We start from the raw sequence: 18,693 nt of genomic DNA on the forward strand, positions 1-18,693 counted from the left end.
TAAATTGGTTCAGCGATTATGAAAAACAGTGTGGAGAATCCTCAAAATTTTAAGAGTAAAAGTACCATATGGTCCAGGTATTCCACTTCTCTTTATTTATTTATTTATTTATTTTTTTGCAAGTATTTTAAAATGTTTATTTTTATATTTTTTTACATTGAACACTTCAGGAAATAAAATAATTACAATGATTCAAATGCATGAATAATTCAAAATGCAATCCCTGGATTCAATAATTATCCTTTATAATTATGCCCAATAAATATTAGAAATGTATGTAGGCACTAAGTCAGCTAACAAAATAAGTAAAATAATCATATAAAGTATAAATCTCAGGACTGGGGAACATGCATGGTCAGTTAAGTCACTTGGCCACTGTAGGTGGTTTTTTAAAAAACATGATTCACATCTGCTTCAATCACATACACATTCATTGCAAGTGTTTTGTTTTGTTTTCTTTTCCTGGCCACACTGCATGGTATGTGGGATCTTAGTTCCCTGACCAGGGATCGAACCCACGCCCCCTGCATTGCGAGCACAGAGTATTAACCACTGGACCACCAGGGAAGTCCTGCAAGTGTTAAATTAGACAATTGATGCTAACAACTTAAAACTATGATCTTAAAAGAAAATTCAGTTTAATACAAAGAAACTCAAGAAGAAAATTTCAGGACCCTTGATCAGAAGTTTTGATGCCTGTCACACTACGCTAGTGTACACAAAGGTTCAAGTAAGGCTGATAAAGAAGAGTTGTTTCCTTTTCCCTTTGAAGACATGATCCAAGAAATAGGGGAACTGCACATTCTATAGCAACTAGCCATCCATCCATACACTGCTAATAAAGGACTCCTTACATTAGTAACTAACCACATTTTAAAAGCCTTGGCCAATGTTACAAAAACAAAACATTTAGAGTAATATTTACGAATACAAGCATAATTGTTTTTTTGCCTTCTATAAATAATGATCTTTGAAATGCTAAAAGTGAGTTCCAGCTGTGGTTCTTTTCTGGTGTGGGAAGCTGCAGGTGCACGTGGGATGGTCTACTGATTTACCTTCTCAAAATATTCTTTGGAAGCAGTCGGATGAGGCTTGATTGTAGGAGAATCTGGTGTCCAGTTGGCTGGGCAGACTTCTCCATGGGTTTCTACAAACTGGAATGCCTTCACCAAGCGGAGGGTCTCTTCCACGCTTCGGCCCACTGGGAGATCATTGACGCTCAAATGCTTGATGACTCCGTTGGGGTCAATTATGAAGAGACCTCGTAGTGCAAGGCCGGGACCTTCTAACAGCACACCGTAGTCTCGGGAAATCTGTTTAGTCAAATCTGACAAGAGTGTGATGTGCATGTGGCCCAAACCGCCATTCTTCCTTGGTGTGTTTATCCAGGCCAGGTGGGTGAAGTGGGAATCCACTGACACTGCAACGACTTCACAGTTCACATCATGAAATTCATTGGCTTTGTCACTGAAAGCAATAATTTCTGTAGGACACACAAAGGTGAAATCCAAAGGATAGAAGAAGAGCACTAAATATTTCCCCTTAAAGTCATCAAGGCTTATTTCTTTGAACTCTCCATTGACAACAGCTGTACCCTTAAAATCAGGCGCATGCTGGGTGACGGCAGGGGCATGGCATGAGGAACTGGTGCTAAAGGCGAATTTTGCTTGAGCAGAGCCAGACCACAGTGCATTTGTCAAGCACGTTCTTCGAGAAGCAGCAGGCCTAAGGGCTGCAGAGGCAGAAATGCCCCAAGGAATGGCACTCACTTGTCGGACAAGCGAAGTCCGGAGCAACCTTCCTGCCACGGCCGCCATCTTCAGGGTGCACAGCACCCCCACTTCTCTTTATTTATCCAAAGAATACAAGAACACTAGTTCAATATGATATATGCACGCCTATGTTCATCACATTATTTTTAATAGTCAAGATATGGAAACAACCTAAGTGTTCATCCATAGGTGAATGTATAAAGAAGATATGGTATATATTTATAATGGAGTACTACTCAGTCGTTAAAGAAGATGAAGTCTTGCCATTTGTGAAGACATGGATGGAATTTGAGGTTATTATGCTAAGTGAAATAAGTCAGATGGAGAAAGACAAATACCATATGATTTCACAAATGTGGAATTAAAAAACTCTAAAAGTAAAACATAATAAATGAACAAACCAAGCAAAAAGAAACATACAGATACAGAGAACAAATTGGCTGCCAGAGAGTAATGGATAGAAAAGGTCAAAATGGGTAAAGGGGGTCAACAGTATGATGAAAGATTAAAACTAACCCTTTGGTGGTAAGCATACTATATGCACACAGAAGTTGAAATATAATGTTGTACACATAAAACATATAATATTATAAACCAATGTTAATGCAGTTTTAAAAAGTTTAGTACATTGCAACAATAATCAAGACTGTGGTATTGTTGGAGGGATATATGCATAAATCAATGGATTAGAAGAGAGACTTCAGAAAAAGACCCCAAAAATATGCCCAATTGATTAGCTTATAAATGTTTTCATTTCAGGATATATTTAATTTATATAAAAGTTGCAAATATAGTAGAGACAGTTCCCATAACCTCCACATCAATTTTCCATATTATTACAGCACATTTGTTACACTTAATGAACTAAAATTGATAGAGTGTTATTAAGTGAAATAGACACTTTACTCAGATTTCCTCAGTTTTTCCCCAATATCATTTTTCTCTGTCAAGAACCTACACTGAATATCACATTACTTCTAGTTATCATGTCTCCTTAGGCTCCTCTTTGTTTTGACAGTTTCTCGGACTTATAATGTTTCTGGTGACTTTAATAGTTTCAAGGAGTATTAGTCAGGCATATTGTAGGATGTTACAGAATAACTCTCTATGTGTCTAATGATTTTTTTTCTTATGACTAGAGTGGGATAATATGTTTTGGTGAGGAAGACCAAAGAAGTTGAATTCCATTTTCATTACATCACATCAAAGGTACATACTATTAACATGGTGTCACTGTTGATATTGACCTTTATTACAAAGCTAATTAGTGTTTCTCAGATTTCTCCACAATGTATTTCCTCTTTTTTCTCCTGTTCCATACTCCACTCTTTGGATGAAAGTTATTATGTGCAGCCCATACTCCTCCTCCTTGATGTGCCTGAAAGTAATGGATTGCTCAAAACTTTGATGGCAGTATGTCAAAGGGGCACAGGAGCCAATTGAAAAAGCTCTGAATGGCCAAAGCTGGAAAAATTTGAACAAATAAATGAATAATGCAGTATTGGACTATTACACAAAACATGAAATAGTTATCCATGAATCCAAACTGATATTAATAACTGACTAAAAACAAATGAAGGAGATGAATCCCCCTTAAAAAAGAATTCCAAATAATTTATGTACTACTTAGCCCTCAAGAAGTGGGAGTATAACTCTCTACTCTGTAAGTGAAGGCTATATATAGTGATTTTTCTTCCTAAAGAAAAACAGTAACTTCACAGTGGACAGACCTGACAAACACTATTCATCCCAAATGATCAAAGTCAACATCAATAATGGTAAGTCATGTTGATAGTATGTACTCTTGATATTATTTAAAAAGTATTCTGTTTTCTTTCTCCAAACAAATGCACTCCCTCGGTCTATTTATGACAAAATCATCAGGTAAATCACAACTGAGGGAAATTCTACAAAAAGCCCGACAAGTACTCCTGAAAACTGCCAAGTTTATCAAAAACAGGGAAAGTCTGAAAACTGTCACAGCCAAGAGGAGTTTAAGGAGACATGACTGTTAAATGTAATGTGGTATTCTAGATGGGATCCTCGAAGAGAGAAGATATTAGGAAAAAAGTGAGGAAATCTGAAGAAAGTATAGAGTTTAGTTAATAATAATATATCAGCATTGGTTCATTAAGTGGGGCAAATGTATCATATGAATGTAAGATGCTAATAATAGGGAAAACTGGGTGCAAGGTATACAGGGACACTTTGTACCATCTTTGTAATACTTCTGTAAATCTAAAACTGTTCTAAAATTTAAAGTTTATATAAAAATTGTAAAAAATGAATTATTGGTATAAACAAATGAAATAAATAACTAAACCATTCCAAGTTAACCATTGTTATCATTTTGGGATATTTCCTTTCATTTTCTTCTTATAGGTTTTGCACCTACAGATATACACATAATGTTTTATAAAAATGGAATCAAACTGTATGCAGGGTTCTGTATAAACTGAAAAATTTACACAGAAGAAGATAATATAAATATATACATATTATTTGGGTCCTTATTTAGCATTATAATTATCAAGAACATATGCCTATCATTAAACACATTCTTATTATTTAAATAAATTAAAGATAAAAATATTCCAAAGACCATATATATCAGTTATCACCTGATACAATAATTGGAACAGAATAGACAGTCAAAAATGTTAAGTAAATTAAATGGAATCTTCTATCTTCCCAGAAGCTCACATTGTTTCCTGGACCATATAAGACATGTTATTTACTTAAAAATAGATTTAAAGACAACTTTGAAAGATGCTTTAACATTAACTTGGAAACCAAACCCAGTGTTTTTTTTTTTGATTTTTAGTTTTTATACTTGCTTAAATCTGGTAAATATAAGTGTCATAATCTGTTTTGAGTAAATTTTGAAAAATAAAGACGTGTAAAGAAGTAAAAAATTCACAATTACCCCACTCAGTCATTTCTTAATATTCTGGCACACTTCTTTGCTAACTTTTTCTAAATATTTTTTTAAAGAAAAGTTTATTTTAAGGATAAAAAAAAATCCAATACCTTCCTTGTTTATGATGTCATCAGAGCACTTTCATTTTCATTGTTTTTTTTGGATAATAGGGTCCTTGCAGAGGGAGAAGACAATGCTAAGGTTTGAGAAATTGAGTCAGTGGAGGGGATGGGAAAGGGTGGGGATGGCAGGAGAGAGGGGTTTGGAGCAGAGTGACCATCCCTGTTTTGCCTAGGACTGAGAGAATTCCTGGAATGCAAGTCTAAAACCAGGAAAGCCTAGACAAACTGGTGAAGCTGGTCATCCTAGCAGGGAAAGGGGATTCTTACATTAGATTTTATATTTTCTGGACCTTCCATAAGTGTCACAGAAGATATTCTATAGATTCAAATATACTACCATAAACGGAAAGCTGGTTCGTTTATGATTACTCACCTGATTATCCAGGCAGTGGTCTCATCAAGGAAGCTTGGGGTCATGGTCCACCACAGAACTGCCTTTCTAAGTTGGAGTAGAAGTCATCACCATTTTTAGATCCTCCAAAACTGCATCATTCCAGCTATTGGATATTCTTCATCTGTATGAAGAGTTCTCACTAAGAAAAAACGGTCTAAAATTTAATTCCTTTCTCCCTATTCATTCTTCTGACTGCCTCTCCCTTTCTCTCCTCCAGTAATAGTTTGGTAATTATCCTTACCAACAGCACATACTCTAGCACTCTCATCAGAACTTGTCTTCTCTCACCCCTCACTTCCCTAGCCTACTTCCTCCTCAAAAGACCACAAATTTAAACGAAATTAGAAATATTTGTTGGACACAAAAATGTATCCTGTATACTGGGATGACAGTGTAATGAAGCAAGAATTCAAAGCTAGTTTCTACTGCTTTATCAGACCAGTTCATGGACTGGAAATTAATGCACAGTGATCACTCACCCATCATTCTTTTTATTCTATGGCAATATGATAAAATTAAAAATGCTGACTCATCACTGTTTTAATTTACTTGCAGGTGACCGGGTGGTTTCATGATACGCCCACTTAAGAATCACACACACAAGATATTTGTATGAATCCACACATCACCGAAGGTCTGAGAAGCAGGGTGGAGTGGAATTAAGTCACAACAAGACATGGGAAACAACTTAACACTGAACATTTACAACGTAAATGCTGTCCAACAATTCTACCAGCAGCAATTTTTCACTTGTCCACTTCTGTAGGCTCCATTCTTGCACCTTCTTCCATGGCCCCATTCATCGCTTCTAGATGTTTTGCGTCCCCTCTTTCTAGGCACCTTTCCCTTAGGCATCACCCACCACACATACAACATGTACTCACATCACTACTGCCCCACATCTATCTTAAGTTAGGCTCTGCACCTTCTTCTACACAGACTAATTAATGGGCTCTGCTAAACAGTGGACCACACTTTAGAAGCACAAAAGAACCAGCAGAGGCCTTAAATGTTTAATATGTTTAATATCATGATTCTCCTTTTCTCCAGTATTCTCTTAGGGAGGAAGAGATCAATAAACACACTTACTTCCACACTGGTATGAGTTATGACACTCACTATAGAAGACAAAGCAACCATAGTATATTCCTTTTAAAATGTTTTCCTCTCTCTATTACAAAACCACATATATACTTAAATTTCCTACAATGAAGAGATATTAGTTTCATACATTAAGAACTAAAACATGTTATTTCAAAAAAAAGTTTTTGAAAAGATATTTCTGCACAAGCCAAACTTATGAACTGCATCAAATTAACTGATCTGAAATACACACACATATATGCAATTGCAATCATGACACAGGGATGGCCATGATATCCTGTTGCAGAGTAATATGTTATTACACAATCTTGTTTTTGCATAAGTAAAACATGACAGAAACAAAAGACATACACACACATACATGTAGGTATGTCCATGAAATTTATAGCCAAAATTCATATGATTGGAACTTTTGTAACATAACGTTCCTCCCAAAATATTGTATTGTAAGATCCCCTGTCTGAGAGGGTTTTAATTATGAATATATATTCATATAAATTAATGCATACTTAGGAGCTTGGGTATGTTGCAAAATTATTATTTGGCAAATACCTTTTGCAACACATTGCATTAGTGTTCCACATTATTTTCTACCCTTCCCTGTGAAAGGATTATACTTTCCTACTCTATTGATATCAAGTTTGATATTTACATTCCATGCCTAAGCTCTTAGAGACATCTTTGCATGGTTCTATCATTCCTCCTCATTGTATAATAAGAGCAGCTGGTATCAGATAAGGGCTGCTCCTCCAACCTAGATTCTAGAATGAAAATGATATAGAGAAGAACCCCAAAGCCAACAAGTAACATTTTTTTGTTATTGTAAGTTATTGAATTTTGGGGGCTGTTTCTTCTCAAAGTATAAACTAGCAAAAACTAATAGATCATGGTAACTCTTATTTTAGAATATATCTTGGAATTATATATTACATTCACATTGACACCTGAAAGAAATTCCAAACTGTTTAAGCTGAAGTTTGAAATAGTTACAAATTCTGTTGATGTGGGGCGGGTGATTGGGGAGCTGGCAGAAAGAGTGACTTTGCAGCCATTTTGCAGCTTCAGACCACTAGGAAAAGACCTTCTACCAACCTAAACTCTTGAAGTCTATACCTGTGAGCTATATTGGAGTCATCAACCTAAGGTAATCAGAATGTAGGAAATCCAAATTTCACTGTGAACTCTTTTAAAAAATATTCTGTGGGTCATACATAACTTGTAAAGCATCATAATACCCTCTAACTGGAGTGAAATTGCTCTGTATTCCAAGTTAATGAGAGGAACATTAAATTGGAATGTTTATTAACATTCCAATTTAATGTTTATTAACATCCCTTGGCAAATCTTGTTTAGGGAAATAAGTAATTAATAGTATTAGGCTAAGCAATAGTTATGTGTTGCTGCATTAATAGTATACTTACATAATAGGAAGCCATTATGCACAGGTTTAGCATCTGTGAGGACTGGAAATAATGTGCTGGCTATAAGAACTTCACAATTTGTAAAGGGTGGCCTTTGTCAAAATACAGAGTGTTTTAAAATATACTCATTTCATTCTTAAAAGTTTCATGTTACAAACCTAAGACAAGATGTTAAAAGGACAAATCTTATGTAGGAGAAAAACTTAGTGAATAGATTTACATACTCTGAAAAAAATCTCATGCTTGAGTTTTTCAAAATTATATTTTAATTACAAAAGTAATACATAGTATAAAAATCAATACCAAACGCATATGTAAAAAAGTGAAAGTCTCATTTCACCTCCCCCAATGTGAATCTCTCAGAGGCAGCCATTTTTAAAAGTTTGGAATCGATCTATCTACGTACGCGCACACACACGCACACAACACACACACGCACACAAATATATACATATCTATAAATAACATAAGCTTTTTCCTACTTAAACTATACATTTTATTCAATTATTTGCTTTCTTTACTAATCATTATAACAGAGACATCTTTCCATGTCAGTACATTGAGCTCCTCCCTCACTGTTTCTCAAAGTTGCATAGTATTACAGTGTGAATATCTCCATAAAGTATTTGACAATTACCTGTTTGTGAGTGCTTAAGCTATTACAAATATTTTTTTTTCTTTTACCAACCATGCTGCAATGTATATTCTCATACATTATCAATTTAGAATATCACAAAAAAATCCACAATCCAGAAGTAATGCTATTAAACCCTAAGCAAGATCCGATAATTTGGTCTCCTTGCTCAAATGGGAGAAAAATGCATGAAGATGCCTACATGAGCACTCTTAGGTAGCACTCTTAGGATCGTGGTGATGAGGTAATAATGATAACTCATATTTAGTGAGTACTCATGTGCCACGCACTTTACACTTTTAAACTTATTTACTTGTCACAAAAACCCTATAAGGTAGACACCACAATATCTCATTAATTCTAAGATTCATATCTTTTAATGTTCTAACACCTCTGAAATCAAGATGTGCATCATTTTATTTGGAAGTGATTTTTCTGCCATAGTGGCATAAATCGTAATAGTGTAGCTTACTATTGATTGGATTTGATAATACACAGTATCGTTATTATTTCATAGATGAGGAAACTGAGGCTCCGAGGACTAAAGTACCCTATCCAGCATCAGGCAGCTAGTAATTGGCAGAGGCGCGATTCTTACCCAGACAATCTGACTTGAATCTGTGCTTTTAAATGCTCTTCCTGAAGTGCAGGAAAGTGGAACAAATGTTGAACAACAATCCACCCCCCCAACACACACACACACCAAAATTTAACACTGGTTATAATTATCCAGTAGATTTAGAGATGATTTTTATTTACTAATACTCTTCCATAATTTTCTACCTTGAATTAGTTTTTTTTTTAACTTATGGAAAATCCCGTACACTCATACAAAAGTAGAGAGAATAATAATAATGAACTCCCCCATGTTCCCATCACCCAACTTCAGTAATTATCAATCCATCTATTCCCTAATCCATTAGTCAATACCAATTATTTTCAGGCAAATCCCAGATATCATATTATTCCATATGTAAATATATCTGAATTAATCCCTAAAGACAAAGATTCTTTTAAAACATAACTATGATCCTATTTTCACATAGAGAACTAACAATAATTTCTTAATATCATAAAATATTCAGTGTCCAGATATCCCTAATTGCTACTACAAATAAAGCTTAATGAATACATTGTATGTATGTGTGTGAGTATGTTTACATTTCTATTAGTAATTGTGTTGGATAAGTTCCTCAGATAGTATTTCTAGGCCATAGAGTAACAGGTTTTCAGATTTGTTACATAAACCAAATTGCCTAATACAAAACTGTTTTACTAACTTACACCCTTAACAACACTGTTATTTAGTGTCAGTTTTCCTAAACCCTGCACAACACTGGGGATAAACTATCTTTTCCCATTCTTGTCAATCTTAATATGCTATCCTGTTTTATTCACGTGTGTTTATTATTGAAGGCAATTGACTTTTTCAAAAGATTACTGCTCCTGTGTGTAAATAGTGTCTTCTGAGTCTTTGCCCATTTTTCCATATTTTTAACAGCTCTTTGCACCTGTCAGGAAGGCTAACAGAGAACTGGCTCAGGAGCCAAACTGCTTACATTAGAATTCAGGTTCTGGAGCAAAGAAAAAGTGTAAACAGGAAAAGAAAGAACAAGAATAAGGAGGAAATAGAGAGTGAAAGAGGACCAGCAAAACAGGACCCGAGCGTCTCAGGATCCTCCCACTTCACTGGCCCTGTTCCTTGCTTCCCCCACCCCTACCTCTAGCGGCATGCTGGTCAGTTCAACGTCCCCCTGGACAAAAGAAGAATCATAAGGAACTGTGTCCAATCTCATCTTCCCTTACTGACTCCCACCAGGTGTTCAAATCTAACTTACCGGACAGTAGCTGTCATAAGGCTGCCTGCCACGCTCCACTTCACCAACTTCTGTGCCTTGGCCACAGGATCTAAGCTTTCTGGTAGGCTCCAGCTCGCCCAGGCTGCCCAGCCAGTGCCCTTATTGGTGCCAGGGCCATCCACTAACCTGTCACCAACACTTGCTCCCACAGCATTCACTGGAAGCGCAGACCCCAGCTCAGGTCAGAATCCCGACACCCAGTTTGTGTCCAGAGGTTCCCACGTGACTTGTTTCCCAGGCAATGGTTCCTTCCTCCCGGATGTAACCCACCCCAAGGAATGCGGAGAGTGCTTCCCAGAGGTACAGCTCAAATAGCTGTGACTAGCGAAATGCAGAATAGCCTGCTGGAAGTGTTGTCTATTTCTATGGCATTAAACTGGGAATTATAAAGAAAGGAATGAAAGGAATTGGAGACTTTCACCAAGAACTATGCATAGCTCTGTATTGTTAGGATTCTTAGGATGAGTGTGTGTTATTTTGTAATTAAATCAACAAAGGGAAAACAAATTGTAATGAATAAATAACAATGGATTATGTATACAGGAAAATCCAATGATGACAGCACCCTATGTAGCTTTAGAACTATGTAATATTTTATAAGAGGGGTAATAGCAATGTGAAAATGTCCGTTCAGAATTCAAGCAGGAAGAATCTTCACAAAAGGGATTTTGAAAAGCCCTCTTTTACTGTCAGAGGGCCTAGGAGAATCTGATATTCTGAGCACTTCTGTCAGAAAGACAGAGCTGCTGCATGTTGAATGTACATCAGAGTTAACCAAGACAAAGAACCTCTTGTGATCAGTAATAATGTCAAGTCCCTAAAGAAGAAACAGAGAAAGCCATGAAGATAAAAAATTAGGAGACTTAGACTTTGCAGAAATATTAAGCACAGGGACTCTGAAGCCATGCTACCTTGGTCAGAATTCAGATCTGCTCTTTACTAAGTTTTGGGACATTTGGCAAGTTGCTTTATCTGTGCCTCAGTTTCTTCATCTGTTAATGGCTTGTCATAAAAATTAAATTAAACAAGTTAATATTTAAACAATGTCTGGCTAGTGGGAAGTCCTATGTTTGTTAAATAAATAAGTAAAATGTGGAACACAGAGAGACAAAATGTGCCAGAACAGGCCTATTAGCCACACTTAGTAATAGGAGCCACATGAGTAAACTGTTTATTGAGTTCATGGTTATGGAGTCAACAAAGCTTTTTGGCATTCACATAAAATTTAGAGATGACCAACTGCACTAGCACCAGATGGGCCTCACCTGTGTATCAGAATCAAGTTTTGGTACTGAGGATGGGTTAAACCAAGTAAGCATCTCCACTTATACAACTATGTTCTTATGAGATACATTTATGTCTTGTTCTGTTAGAGCCTTGGGCAAACACAAAATGTCCAGCCACCTATCATTCCTAAGTAGGGAGGGAATACAAGAAGACCCTTAGATATGATGCAAATGTAGCATGTCTGGCACATGGCAAGATCACAAATATTTTTAAAAATCAGATCTTTTGTAAAAGTGTTAGGGATTTTTTTTATTGGAGTAAAATTGCTTTACAATGTTGTGTTAGTTCTGCTGTACGAGGAAGTGAATTAGCTATATATATACTTCTATCCCCTCCCTCTTGGACCTCCCTCCCACTCCCCCAACCCACACATCTAGGTCATCACAGAGCACTTGACATAGCTCATATTTCCCTTCTCAGAAGCTTATGGCGCTCTATAAACAAGTAACAGATGTGCCATGAACATTCCTTCTTAGATGGTTCAATGGTCTAAACTTTTTCAAACACAGCACATTCCGTTTCCAGCTCCCTACTCACCCTGCTTTGGGACACAGTGACACTCATTTTAGTTAAAGTAAATCATGGCAATTAAAAAGAAAATGCTCTCCTAAGATAAAAAGGCTCCAGTCATTGGCTCAAAAGGAGTAGGGTCTAAGTTTGTTAATCAGATAGTAGGAGAGACGGATGGGAATACCATTAAGAAAATTAGCCCCTGAGGTCTGCACTGTGCAATATAGTGACCGCTGGCCAGAGGAGACTCTTTAGCATTTGAAATGTAACTAGTTCAATTTGAGATGGGATGTTAGTATAAAATGCACACCAGATTTCTTAGGCTAATTACAAAAATGTAAACTATTTCACTCATAACTTGCTTTTTAATATTGATTATATGTTGCAATGATAGTAATTTGGAAATAGTAGATTAACTAAAATATTATTTAAATTAATTTTACTTATATTTCTTGCACTTTTTAAATATGATTGTTAGAAAATTTTAAATTGTAAACGTGGTTCACTTTATATTTTTGTTGGGCAGCATGGCTCTAAGACCTAAGTTTATTTAAATATGGATGTTATAGACTAAATCTACAATTGCAAAAGTAGGGAGTGTACATGCCAAGAGATATGCAAGATGATCCAATAGTCTGTGGAAAAATGTATTAGAACATCGATTCTTATTTATTTCTCATCTCATCTTTTTAAATCTTTATTTGTATATGTTTTATAATGTAATACTGTGAGTACAGAAATACATGTTTTATATATATAAGTATGTATATGTGTATATGCATATATGAAACACTTTTTAAATATTTACACTTTTTCTGGTGACAAAGGTGAAAGAACTTTTCTCAACCGTGCAAGCTCCTTTCTGACTTAAGGTTTTTTCACTTGCTATTTCCTCTGCCTGAAACATCTGTCTCTAGATCTTTGAAAAATTGACTCCATTTTGATGCTTGTGTCTTGATTCATATGTCACCCAGTATGGGCTTCTCTCTAATCTTCGAGCCCTATACAAACATTGCAGTCAGTATCATTTTCCTTCATCACCCTGTTCTATTTTCTTTTTAACAGTTCTCTCTGAAATATTCTTGTTTACTTGTTTATTTAAATATAAACTAGAAATCATCCAGAACATTACTCTTTTGTTCCACTGAGCTCCATTTTAGAAGAAAAAGCACAGGAAGTGGAGCCAGACAGATCCAGAGTATGAAGTTCAGACTAAGAGAATAGAGAACCATGAATTTGTCATTTAGTGTAATCAACCGAGAGTGAAATTCAACCAGGTCCCTGAAGGGGCTCTCTATTGCAGCACAGCAGTGCCTTTATCACCAGTTCTAGGCTTCCAAAGAACACTGCTGATGCTAATTTAGCTGCAAAGGGAGGTGTCCTGTATGGCTGGCATAAACTTTTCAGGGTTTGTAAAGGAACTTTCATACATTATTTTTTGTGTGAAAAATAAAATAAAAAACATTCCAAGTATCAAAAGTCAGAATGAACTCTGGATCTAGGCTGCCTAGTTATGGATTCTAGCTCTGCCATTTATTAGTTATGTTATTAGCTCAAGTTATTTAACATTTCTGAGCCTCAATTTTTTCATCTTTAAAATAGGAATTGTACCTTTCTCATAGTTTTTTTTTGTGTGTGTGAAGAGTTAATATGTGTAATAAACATAATAATGCCTGGCATGTAGGTAATATATGAATACAAATTAAAAATAAGAGACAAAAAAGATTGGGAAACCAATACATAACCAACACATAAACCAACATATAACTACATCCCTGGCCTAAAGTGAATCAAATGCATGAACACTGCCAGAGACCTCATCAAGGTATTTAAGGTAGGGAAATGTTGTGAAATGATTGTATTGTAAAGCTGACAGGATTGTAATGTCCTTAGAAAATAAGGACAGACTCCTCAGAGATCTGAAGCAAGGATGCTCACACATACACACACAGAAAGTGAAATCCAACCAGACTAAGGCGAAGAAATGCTAACCAGAGCTAATAGAGTAGGTGTCAGTAAATGATAGCTCAAGGACCAAATCTGATCGGCAAGCTGTTTGAATATAGTCAGAGAACTAAGAATGATTTATACATATTTAAATAGTTGAAAAAATTAAGAGAATTACATTATGTGACATGCCAAAATTATATGAATTTAAAATTTCAGTATCCAAAAATAAAGTTTTATTGGAACACAGTCACAATCATTCACTTACATGTTATCTATGGCTGCTTTCACACTACAACTACAGGGTTGTAATTATTTTCCATCTCATGATGTTTTATGCAAGACTAACTTGCAATACATTAGGCATCAAAATTATCCCTGAGAAACCCAAATGAACATGAAATAACTAGGAAATCACCACAGTTGTATTTAACAATGAGCCAAATAATCCCAAGCTTTCTTAAACTTATACTAGGTTCTTCAAAGGCCTGAAGAGAATTACTAAGGTACATACTAGGTATTAACTAAATACATGATTTACCTGATTACCTAAGGGAGTAATCTTATCTACATAGGATTAAAAGACAAATGCATACAAAATAAAAATAAATGTATGTTATTGAGTACACATCATATAAAGATGTAAGTTGTGGCAATCACAACACAAAACTTGGTAGGATAGAGTTTTATAGGAGTAGAATTTTTGTATGCTATTGAGGTTAAGTTGGTATCAATTCAAACTAGATTGTTGTAAATTCAGGACATGAAATGTAATCTTTATTGTAACCACACAAAAAATCATAAACATTATAATAAAAAAATGAGAAGGGAATAAAAATGGTTGAATCCAAAAAAACAAACTAAATGCAAAAGAAGGCAATAATGGAGGAAATAAGGTACAAAGAGTGTATAAGACCTAATAAAAGCAAATAAATAAGTACCTGAAGTAACTCCTTTCTTACCAGTAACTACTTCAAATGTAAATGGATTAAACCCTCCAATCAAAAAGCAGAGATGGGCAGAATGGATTTAAAATTAAAATGATAATACTATGTCGCATCTACCAAAAACTCACATTAGATCTAAAGACACAAAGAAGCTGAAAGTGAAAGGATTGAAAAAGCTTACAAATAGTAAGCAAAAGATTGCTGGGGTGGCTATCTCAAAATAGAATTTAAGTCAAATGTTGTTACAAGAGGCAAAGAAGAACTAAATAGATAGATAGATAGGTAGATAGATAGATAATAAATAGATAGATAAAACAATTAATTCATCAAGAAGATATAATTAGGGCTTCCCTGGTGGCACAGTGGTTGAGAGTCCAGTCCGCCTGCCGATGCAGGGGACACGGGTTCGTGCCCCGGTCCAGGAATATCCCACATGCCTTGGAGCAGCTAGGTCCGTGAGCCATGGCTGCTGAGCTTGCGCGTCCGGAGCCTGTGCTCTGCAACGGGAGAGGCCACAACAGTGAGAGGCCCATGTACCGCAAAAAAAAAAAAAAAAGAAGAAGAAGATATAATTATAACCATATAGGTATCAAATAATAGAGCTTACAAATATATGACACACAAATATTGACTGAATTGGAGGGACAAATAGACAGTTCCATAATAATAAATCAATAAAGAAATAGGACATGAATGACATTATAAATTAACCAGCCTTAAAAGACATATATAGACTATCCTAAAACAGCAGAATACACATTCTTCTCAATTGCACGTGGAACATTCTCAACGATAGATCATATGTTAGGCCAAACACTACACTTAATATTTTTAAGAAGATTAAAATTATATCAAGTATGTTTTTCAGCCACAGTGGTATGAATAAAATTAGAAATAAATTACAAGAAGAAAACTGGAAAATGCACAAATATGAGGAGGTTAAACAACATGATACCAAACAAGGAATAGGTTAAAGAAGAAGTTTTAAAAGAGAAATCTAAAAATATCTTGAGACAAATGAAAATGGAAATACAACATGTCAAAACTTATTAGATGCAGCAAAAGCAGTTCTAAGTGGGGCGTTTATAGCAATAAATCCTTACATTAAGAAACAAAAGGTCAGTGATATCAGCATCATGACAACATAAAGTCATTTTCTCTTCTCTCCCATTTGATTCAGTTATTTGGCTATCCATAAGGAAGCAGAGGTGCCTCTGCACAGCACATGAAGATTCTCAATGGATCTTTCCACCTGTGCCTCTTTCAGCTGACTTGGACCTTGGAGGAAGCTGAAGAGCCCAGGGACATGGCAGCAGAGGTAGCTGTGGGACAGCTGTGACCTTGCTGGTAGAGAAGTTGGAGGGTGAAAGATGTGAGTGGGGTTCTGTCAGTCCATAGGTGCTTCAGTTGGAGGGAACTGTTGTTCACTTTGAGGAGAGACTGCAGTGACTGTGCAGGGGGAAAGGAAAGGGAAGAAGCAGACAAAAAGAACTGAAGGAACACATTTCCTGCTGTCTGCCCTGGGACTATAGCAAGTGGTTCACCCACGGGATATTGGGACTCAAACACCCAATGATTTCTCTACCAGGCCAAGGACACACCCAAAACCCGAGGTGCTAAGCACACACCTCCCCCCACTCTGCCACCAGCCTTTTTTAAACTCCAGCTTTTTACAAAATAATGTTGTTCTCAAATTTAGTAGCAAATCAGCTCTTCTAAAAGAAATAAAAAATCTATGCAATACTTTCACATTCTGGAAAACAACAGAAAGCCTTCTAATTACCAATCTGCTGAACTGTTAGAAACAAAGTAAACAAAACCTACTGAAATAAGGAAGGTGTTTGCTAATTCAAATGCTACAAAACCCTAGGACAAATAGTAAAAGCAAAGCTATACAGACAAAATCACACAAATGCTACAGCAGAGACACATTTCCATGAACAGTATGAAAAATCATGGTACGATGATATCACAAAAAGAAAACAATTCTCCAGCAACCAAACTCAAAGGCATGGAATATTGCAAACAAACTGATAAAGAGTTCAAAGTAGCTCTTATAAAGAAATTCAAGGAGCTACAAGAACACTCAGAAAGGCAATACAGTGAACTCAGGAATAAAACTAATGGATAGAGAAATATTTTATCAAAGAAATTAAAATTCTTTTTTTTTTTTTTTCAGTATGCAGGTCTCTCACTGTTGTGGCCTCTCCCGTTGTGGAGCACAGGCTCCGGACGCACAGGCTCTGGACGCACAGGCTCAGCAGCCATGGCTCACGGGCCTAGCTGCTCCGCGGCATGTGGGATCTTCCCGGACCGGGGCATGAACCCGTGACCCCTGCATCGGCAGGCAGACTCTCAACCACTGTGCCACCAGGGAAGCCCAAAGTAATTAAAATTCTAAAAAAGAACCATTTCGCCTTTTGGTTTGCATGGGTGGGCCAGCTTGCCGTGGGGAGAGTGAGGGCTCTTGAGGCCGCTCACGATGGAGGAACTGGAGCAAGGCCTGCAGATGCAGCCATGGGCATGGCTACAGCTTGCCGAGAACTCCCTCTTGGCCAAGGCTTATATCACTAAGCAGGGCTATGCCTTGTTGCTTTCAGATCTTCAACAGGTGTGGCCTGAACAGGTGGACACTAGTGTGATCAGCCAGCAAGCCAAGGAGCTGAACAAACACCTGACTGCTCCTCCTGAGGCTTTTCATTGTCATTTGTATGACCTGCTTTGCCCATTGTTGAAGGACAGTGCTTGCCCTGGCAAAGCTACATTCTCCTGTGATCATGTGGCAGAGGTGCTGATACTCCAGGTGTGGAGTGAGCTCTCTGGTCTCCCATTCTATTGGAATTTCCACTGCATCCTAGCTAACCCTTCACTGTTCTCCCAACATTTGATTTGTCCTCTGATGGGCATGAGTCTGTCACTGCAGTGCCAAGTGAGGGACCTAGCAACATTGCTTTGTATGTAAGATCTAGAGATCCAGGACTACCAGGACAGTGGGTCTACGCTGAGCCGAAATCAGTTGAAGACAGAGCCATTTGAAAAGAATTCCTTCTTGGAACAATTTATGGTAGAGAAAATACCAGAGGTATGCAGTGTTGGTGATGGAAAACCCTTTGTCACAAATCTACAGAGTCTGTATATGGCAGTCACCAGACAAAAGATCCAAGTGGGACAGAAGCTTCAAGGCACTGGAGATCCCCAGACCTCAAGCAGTGCCTCCTCACAAGGAACAGATAGCCAACTTCTGAATCAGCCAGAAGAGCAGGTCTCCTCAGCACCATCCTTCCCAGTGCCTGAAAAAGAGCCACAGTTACTTCAGGCCCTATGCAGAGACCTCAGTTGTTGAAGGTCAAGAGGTAGAAGCTAGGGGGGCTCTTCAGTTAACCTGTCACTGTCTCAACTGCTGAGGATGGACTTGGAGAGTAGTTTCCTAGTGTCGCCTTGAAAAGAGGTCCTGTGACAGCAGCATCTCTGACACAGAGTTACACAGTCAGGGACTCCACTGTAAGGGCAAGATAACTGAAGTTCATGTTGACAGGCATGGATACTATTAACTGAGGGAATCCTGGCTCCAATCCATCGGGCACTGGCCTTCCCTGTCCGACTGGAAGCCAGTCTCTGGGAATTCCATACCCTCCTTTCTTTTGATGAAGGTTCTCTAGACCAAGGATCTACCATGGACTTTAAGTATATGGGGCAGGTTTTCAAAAAGGCACAGCATGCTTAGGAAGCCTTGTCTACCTTTCTTAAGAGTCCCTACCCAGTCCCAGGTGTTCCTC

At 37.1% G+C, this 18,693-nt stretch overlaps 1 protein-coding gene and 1 pseudogene across 2 annotated transcripts; one reads left to right on the forward strand and one right to left on the reverse strand.

Annotated features, from left to right (window-relative positions):
• Nucleotides 1-229: 229 nt before the first annotated feature.
• On the reverse strand, nt 230-1,818 carry LOC309839529 (thioredoxin-dependent peroxide reductase, mitochondrial-like). Its single transcript, XM_082681299.1, has one exon. The coding sequence runs from the start codon at nt 1,815-1,817 to the stop codon at nt 1,044-1,046; it is 774 nt and encodes a 257-aa protein (XP_082537425.1). The 5' UTR covers nt 1,818; the 3' UTR covers nt 230-1,043.
• Nucleotides 1,819-17,399: 15,581 nt separating this feature from the next.
• LOC309839965 (non-homologous end-joining factor 1-like) lies at nt 17,400-18,298 on the forward strand (annotated as a pseudogene). Its single transcript has one exon. The product of its transcript is annotated as a non-homologous end-joining factor 1-like (transcript).
• Nucleotides 18,299-18,693: the final 395 nt, after the last annotated feature.

Source organism: Grampus griseus (assembly GCF_964374135.1).
Source record: "Grampus griseus genome assembly, chromosome: X".
NCBI lineage: Eukaryota > Metazoa > Chordata > Mammalia > Artiodactyla > Delphinidae > Grampus > Grampus griseus.